Source organism: Engraulis encrasicolus, chromosome 1 (genome assembly GCF_034702125.1).
Source record: "Engraulis encrasicolus isolate BLACKSEA-1 chromosome 1, IST_EnEncr_1.0, whole genome shotgun sequence".
Classification (NCBI taxonomy): Eukaryota; Metazoa; Chordata; class Actinopteri; order Clupeiformes; family Engraulidae; genus Engraulis; species Engraulis encrasicolus.
In genome coordinates, this window is record NC_085857.1 from 9,053,141 (window position 1) to 9,061,748 (window position 8,608).

The 8,608-nt window shown below is 40.6% G+C and overlaps 1 protein-coding gene across 1 annotated transcript; it reads left to right on the forward strand.

Annotated features, from left to right (window-relative positions):
* The first annotated feature begins 772 nt into the window (after nt 1-772).
* LOC134446266 (uncharacterized) lies at nt 773-3,024 on the forward strand. Its single transcript, XM_063195642.1, has 4 exons — nt 773-1,187; nt 1,793-1,946; nt 2,474-2,601; nt 2,692-3,024. The coding sequence occupies exons 1-4, from the start codon at nt 873-875 to the stop codon at nt 3,022-3,024; spliced, it is 930 nt and encodes a 309-aa protein (XP_063051712.1). The 5' UTR covers nt 773-872.
* Nucleotides 3,025-8,608: the final 5,584 nt, after the last annotated feature.

The window sequence follows — 8,608 nt, forward strand, 5'->3', positions numbered from 1 at the left end:
TCAAAAACTGTATTAAACAAAGCCGAAAAAAGTAAATAAAACCGACAGACAGGGGACAAACGTTTCGGGTCTAGCCCTTCATCAGCGTGCCCAGTTTGGTTTCTTCCTTTTTATCATACTGCTCTTGAAATTACGCACCGAGCGATACACACAGGATAAGACATTGGCGTGGACGCCACCCCACCATTACTATACAGTATGTTGCTTCCCTGTTTCCATGAAACAAGAGCACTGTTTTTACTAAGGCTCACACAGTATCCTGTAGTACTGTGGTGTTCGCTGGTATCATCCGTCCAGTCTGCATCGCTGTAGGCTTCTATGCTAAGATTTTCACATTATTTCTCCTGAAAGTTAACACGGATTTCGTGTCCTTAACATATGTGTCCAGGAGCACGGAATTTTTGGAGATCAGGCTGGCTCACCACAAAACTCAGATCAAGCCTAGTGCAGATTTGCTCACAACCTCTCTCTGTACATCCTGATGTCTGTCATTTTAACAGCATTATAATTATATTCAAACTTCTTCTCATAAGGAGTTTCTATAACCCTATATGCCGACATTTCGAAACCCTGGCAAATTCTGTTAGTGTACTTCTCGTGATGTCTTAATACATCCATCAGAAAAATCAAAATAATTTCCAATAACATTTTGAGTTGCGCCAAACCCTTCATCTTGAATTACTTTGCAAGCATCCCCTTACACTCGGGTGTACCAAAATTAATATCTTTGTACATTCACATGTTGAGTATCGATTGGGTTCTTGCGCCCTCTTGTTTCAATCAGTAACCCAAAGATATTTTAACACTTCTTTTTCTTTCTTTTGTTATAGGAACATTTCTATGATCCTTTGTCACATACAGGATTTCTAGAAATGAGGCTACGGAATGTCCGACGAAACCTAGAAGAGGGCCAGCGACGCTACCACAAGAGAAAATTTGGATGTAATTCTGCATTGGCTCAACCGTCTACCCTGCAGCCATCTACAGTGCAGCCATTAGATGATGAAGACCTTAGTGAATGGATGTCGATCATCAAAAGGATGAAACCATCATCAGAGAACATGGCACCAATAAAGACAGCAATGGAAAAAACGTTCAGCCATCGCCGAAATTGGATCAGCACCAAGTCTCCAACTGTTGCAGACATTGTCCAACATTACCCTCGTTTTATTGACATCCCAAGTCTGGTGAGTCTTTTCCTTATTGATACTTCTTTTCCCCCTGTTCTTTGCTTTTCATCTAAACCAAGGTTGATTGGAACAACATATTGTGTGAACAACATCTATGAGTTTAGTTGTAAAGGAACAGTCCACCCTTTTTTGTTTTTCACATATTAACAGCATTTCCAAGTGTTACACATGAATATGCATACCATTTTCCTATTAGTGTGTTCTGTACATATTTTCAGTACTCAAGTATTAGCCTAGTTTAGTATAATCACTGGAAGTGATTGGGTTCCATAGCATCAAGCCTCAAAAGATAACTGGACAGAATTGAATAGCCGTTTTGCACACTGGTGAATGATACATTCATTTTCAAGTGGTTTATAAGTACATTTGCTGATGTTCATTTGGAACCCATAGACTTCCATTGATATGCTAAAAACAGCTGTACTGACAAACTAGACATTACAAAGTTACCTTACATTACATACATTACATTACATTATAAAGCATCTACCAATGTAATTACATTGTAAGGGTCTTAGAAGAGGGGATGTAATGATACTGTGTGAAGACAACAAGATGGGCTATAGAATTAAAGTTGTGTTTCCTGTGTTTTCCCGTATCAGCTGGATGCAGAGTTTCTGAAAATGTTCGAGGGGAAAGCAGAGTTGTTCATTCGGAGGTGGGAGCCGTCATTCATCCCCAAACTGAGGAAGGTTGCTGCTCTGGAGAAGGGAGTGGTGTCCTCCTTACTTGATCAGGAAGGAGAACAGAATGATGGTAAAAAATCTTCTTTTTTTCAACACTTTGCCTCCACTTCTTGTGTACATGTATATGTGTGGGTGGGGGATATGGGGGCTAATGTGTGTACTACTTTGGTCAGGGGTAACTTAACTTGCCTTGAAAAATTTAATGAATAGTTTGGTTTATATGTGATTGTTGAAGGAAATTGGAAATAAGCCTGTGGCTACAAATACTATGGTACTTTCTATTGGACTATTGTATTTCATGATACAGTCAATCCGGAAAGTATTCACAGCGCTTTACTTTTTTCACATTTTATTATCTTACAGCCTTATTCCAAAACTGTCAAGACAACTTGCTTTTCACATGGTCATAATGGAATAATTTGTGTATGACTTTGACGTCAGAGATTCATTTGTAGCATTTGGAATAAGGCTGTAAGATAATAAAATGTGAAAAAAGTGAAGCGTGGTTAATTTCCGGATTGACTGTAAGTGTCTGTCCTATACAAACTTAACTAAACCTCTCTCATATTTCTCTTTTTGCTCATGTCGTTCAAATAGATGAGGTATGCTACAGTGCATTAAAGATTCTGACTCACCTACTGCCACCAACTGCGTCAGGACGGGGATCAGCCTCAACACGATGCAGTGTGAAGTCGGCCATTTCATTCCTGATCAACTTTGTTCCGGTATGTAGTATAAGTGAACCATGAAGGAACATAATGAATATGCTCCAGGTTAGAATGGTGTGTATAATGAAGGCGTACTCTGTATTTCAGCATGGGACAAGCATCTCCTCCCTTTGCACGTATGATGAGCGATCGTCAAGGACGCAGCCAGAGCTTGTCTGCATTGGTCATCTGAAGAGCCCAGCACGACAGTTCGTCATTGTTGCCAGAAATGATGGAGTCACAATTCCACTACATGATGACAGCTTAACCTGTGCTTTGGATAAGCTCTTCAAGTTCTTCTGGGTATGCAATGTTGCTTATCCTGCTCAGATTGCGTCAGTGTTCATCTTTTTTGAGCACATTTATGACTTGCCAGTGTCAAAGACTGTTAGACGACCCAAAGTTTTGGAACTCCTGGGAAAAGTCCAGGCTTTGGCTTAAAAACTGTCAGTATGTACATTTGCCCTGTATGCAAACTGCCAGTTCCTGGTGAGACCAGGAAACTTCGGTGGCATCTCCGTGTAGTGCATTGTTTATCTGATAGTCAGAACTATACGCTTGTCTGCAGTCAAAATGGCTGTCAGCGTACGTATCATAATCTTAATTCATTGTCAAAACATCTATCAAGAGAGCATTTATCTTTTCACACAAGCGATTTGTCCGACCACACTTCAGCTCGCACAACAAGAAATGACATTGAAGCAGATCTGATATCAGACACTACAGTATCTAATGGAGCCACGGAGTATGCCACAAATACAGACACATGCAGAGGCCCTTCACTGACAAGTTATGCAGCCACCTTTGTTGCTCAGATGTACTCTGCCGCAAATACAACTTTAAGTGATGTACAAAGGAGTGTAACTTGCACTAAAGAACTGTTGGACAGAACAACATATAGCCTTCAACAATCTACAATCTCATTGTTGAGAGATTTGTCAATATCAGAGGACAATGAGGGTGTTGTGTCATTGATGAAAAAATTTGAAAGTGCTCGAAATGTTTTTGATGATTTGGATAATCCATACAAAATGACTAAATATTTTGAGAGTCAATACTCACTTGCAAAGCCAACAGAAGTCTTCCTGGGCCATAGAGCTGACACTACTAGAAGAGGTGGGTTAGTCAAACAATCACTAACAGCTAATACTTTTCAGTATATTTCCATCCTTGAGACACTGAAATTAATTTTCTGTAATGAGCGAATGCAGTCCTTATATGGGGACTCTCATAAGAGTACTGATGGAAAGATGCGCGACTACTGCGATGGCGCTCACTTTGCCAAACACGTCTTATACAACAAGCATCCAAATGCCCTTCAGATACAGTTGTATTTTGATGATCTGGAAACCACAAATCCTCTGGGCTCGAAAACCAAAATCCATAAAATGGGCGCAGTTTATTTCTCTCTACGAAACTTGCCACCCAAGTTCAATTCAAGCCTTGATAACATTCATCTCTGCCTTTTGTTCAATTCAATTGACAGAGAAACATATGGTTTTTCTAAGATATTCGAACCCCTTTTAGAGGATATAAGATTTTTAGAATGCCATGGTTTAGAACTTGAGATGAAAGGAGAGATGCATCTGTTGTATGGAACTGTGTGCCTGTTTACCGGTGACAATCTAGCATGTCACTCATTGTGTGGATATTTGGAAAGCTTTTCTGCAAATAAGTTTTGCCATTTTTGCCTTGTTGATAAAAACATGTCTCAAGTACTTTTTGATGAAGATGAGTTTGAAAAACGAAACAAAGAAAATTACCAACAGCACGTAGCTTTAAACGAAGGGTCTATGACCGGAATCAAACAAGATTCGTGTTTAAATAGTTTGGAGTATTTCCATGTGACAGAGAATGTGTGTGTTGATATAATGCACGATGTCCTAGAGGGCGTTGCACCTTTAGAAGTAAAACTTTTACTCAGACAGTACATTTATGAGGAGAAACTATTGTCCTTGGAACAGCTCAATGACAGAATGATGAGCTTTGATTATGGGTATTCAAATGACAAGAACAAGCCCAGTGTCATCCTAAATTTGAAGACATCTGAGACTGCTGTCAGACAAACAGCCGCACAAATGTGGTGTTTATTACAGATCTTACCTTTCCTTCTTGGTGACTTGGTTAATCCAGGTAGTCTACACTGGCAACTATTCATATTGTTGCGTGAAATATGCAACATAATCTTTGCTCCTACTGTTAGCACAGGTCTTGCTGTATATTTAAAACAGCTCATCATAGACCATCATAAACTGTTCAAAGAACTGTATCCAGGGAAAAACCTAATCCCAAAACACCATTTTATGGTGCATTATCCGAGCATGCTGGTTCAATTCGGCCCTTTATCTAGGCTTTGGTGCATGAGGTTTGAAGCGAAGCACAACCCACTCAAGAGGCAGGCACATGTTGTTTGTAATTTCAAAAATGTTTCAAAGACTCTGGCGTACAAAAACCAGGTTCAGCAAATGCATTGTTGGCGGTTTGGCCAGCCACTTGATAATCAAATGTGTGTTCCAAATGCGTTTCCAGTTATTCTGAGATCGTTACCAAAAAGTGATCAACTTATTGACATTCTCAGGTTAAAGCTAGATCACTTGTCAGAGACAATGAGTATCTCTCATACTGTTAGTGTGTGGGGACAGACGTACAGAACAGGGACTCTGGTAGTAATCGAAAAGAAATGTAATGAGCTAGTGTTTGGAGAAATTGTTCACCTCTTCCCTCAGGTAGACAATGGGACCCTTCTAGCATTTGTGAATGTTGTGCATGTTGATTTTTTTGATGATCATTTCTATGCATTCTGTGTTGAAAAAAGTGAAGACTTCAATGTTGTGAAAATTCCTGATGATTTGTTAGACTTCCGCCCTATTGACTTTCAGAAGCCTTTCCAAGGAAACAAAGTATATGTTTGTCCTCGATATGAAGTCATTTAAGTTCCTTTGAATGACAAACCTTTTAAAAAGTTTCAATTTTTAAAGTAAGCCATAAATTGAGTCATTGGCTAGTTATTTTTTCCCAGTGTCATCTGGCATGCTTTGTACAATGAGTTTTTATGAACTTTTATACATTTTATGAATGTTTCTTCTGTGACTTTATATAATTAATGCTGATTATATATAAAAAATAAAAATACCAAAATAATCACATTTCAACGTCTCTTCATCTTTATGCATATTAAATTAAATATTATGCACACTGGGTTGACACATAATAGTGTTGGGTAGCTGGAATTCTGTGCACACTAATGTGTAAGAGCATTTTAACATTTAACACACATAACTGTGTTAAATTACTCATTATTACACATCCTTGTGTCACAAGATTGACACAACTTGTGTGTCAGTATATTTACACATCAATTGTGTCCCCATTAACACAACTTGATTTGTCCCAAACAGAACTCACTGATGTGTTGAAATTCAACACATGTTGTGGTGTTTTTAACACATTCATGTTTAGTGTGCAGGTGGAGAGGCGAAGCAACTGGAGGACAGTCTGAAAGCGTCTGTCAATCTAACGCTATGGTGACGCGCATCTCCAAACCCCAAATCCATATTTTGAGAATAGATTAACGTGCGATATTTTCTTTGTCGCGCGATAAGAGTCTCACATTATCGCAGCACGTTAACGGCGATAACGGCCCACCACTGCTATATTGTGCTATATATCGTTATCGTGATATAAAGTAATCCATATCGTGATATTGTTTTTTTTTCATATTGCCCAGCCCTATCGCACGCACACCAATTGGATGAGAACACACCGCTACAGAACGCATGAAGTCACATACTGCATTTCAGATACTAGAGTAGAGTACCTATATAGGCATACTGTTACATGATTTAAATACATGCATAAATGAGCAGTATATGACTGAGCCTTGTGCATTTTTCATTCACAAGATGCATCCCTGAACACAACAGGCATGTATGTATACATATAAGGCAGACCTTCATGCATTACAGCTGGACACACTAGAATAACACCAGCAACCCATGTCACAGGACACTTCTGCCACCTGGTGTACTGATAAGGAATAACACCCATATTGTAAGAAAATGGCTTCAAGATGTACCTAGTTCACCACCTCTATGCTTTGCTGCCATCTGCCGGCTACTTCAGGACATTGCGCTCCCACTATAATTGCTTGGGCAGTTTTCACTTTTTTATTTTAAAAATTATATCGGGGGGGGGCAGATGAAATGGCCCTCAAGTCATAGGTTCCCCACCCCTGCATTACATAAAACTAAGATGAAAGTAGAAGTACTACATGTCGTTTCAGGAACCAATAGAAATTAACGGGACAGAAGTGGATTTCTTTCTTCTGGGCAACCCAGCCTATCCTTAGTTTAATGTGTGAACTATGTCACGGCGTACCTACCCTATCCATCTTGTGGCCGTTTTTGGTATAGCACCCCATCCTCACCTCCTCAGCAACATCCATGCTAATGTTGTGGTCTGTGCAACTCTATTGGCCAGGCGTAGAATTGCCTACTGAGTTGGAAGTCACCACAGCCGCCTTATTTATCAGTCTGGTTGATTATGTGGAAGCGTACTGACTTCAACATAGTCTTTTCCCATGTATGACGTTACGAAAATGAAATACTAACGTTTTATTATTTTTAAATTTTGACGGCTGCCTAACTTTGACCAAGCTATAAATTAACGATTGAATTAACTTTTTTGTGTGTGTCAGTATCAGTGTCAAAATGGAATGTTTTGCTCAGTTGTTAGCCATATTTTGGTACCTAGTAAATGGCAAACAGAAAGAGGGACTCCGTAAGAATGAGAAGGATGTAGTTTGTCGAGCATCTAGGCAGTATGTGGTAGATGATGGTAAGATGTACTATCTCGGGCCTGATCTAAAAGGCAGGCGCCGTCTAGTCATCATGAATGCCGAAGAGAGGGATAGGGTTTATGATGAGTGTCATGACAACCCGACTACCGGCGGCCACACAGGGGTGAGGGCATTTTTAGAAAGCGTTAGAGATCAATATTTCTGGCCGACTTTGACTGGAGATGTAACAGAGCGTGGCCGGAACTGTAATCAGTGTCAGGTACACAGTTAACTGCGTAGTGCAGCACCGAAAGTCAACCCAATTAAAGTAGAGGCTTCTTGGGAAGTGGTGGGAGTTGATCTGATAGGGCCACTTCCAGAAACTGCAAAGGGTTATTGTTATGCGTTAACAATGACTTGTCTTTTCTCGAAGTGGGTTATGGCTAGGCCTCTGAGGAGTAACCGCAGAAATACACCAGCGGCGATCTGAGCCGAGCGACAGAAGTAATTGACTTCGTATTGAGTCGAGAGACAAAAGCGATTCTGGAGACTAGAGCGATTTGAGCGACGAGCGCGACAATTTGAAGTTGAAATCTTTTCAACTTTCTATGACGCGGTTCGGCGACAAGCCGCGACAGCCAATGACTGTATAGAGGTCAGTGACCACAGCCAATGGGAATGCTTGAATGCTTTGCCTTCTGCCTGTACGGACATACTCTTGTCTCCTCAATCGCTCGTATCGCTTGCTGCTGCACTCTGTCGCTTGAATCGCGTCGCCGCTGGTGTATCTCTGCGGTAAGACTGCTCCAGAGGTGGCTTTGAAGGTGACAGAGACGCTTCTAGCCCAAGGGGGAGCCAAGAGAAGAATTACGGACCAGGGACGTGAGTTTCTCAATGAGATAAATAAGTCATTGCTGGAAACTTTTGGGGTAGGTCATGCTGTAACCAGTGCCTATCATCCCAAATGCAATGGCCAGGTAGAACGCACTAATCAGAACATCAAGCGTCCTTTGGCAAAATACTGTAATAATAAACAGGATGACTGGGATAGGTTTTTACAGTGTACTGTTCATGCAATTAATACTGCGAAACAGCATTCCATTAAGGTGAGCCCATATTATGCACTGTATGGAGTGCATCCCCATACGCGCGCTGATGACAGTCAGGGGACTGTGAAATAGTTGATCTTGATGAAGACACACTTAAAGACGCGCAGACATGCTTGCCATTGTCCATGGGAAAGTGCAA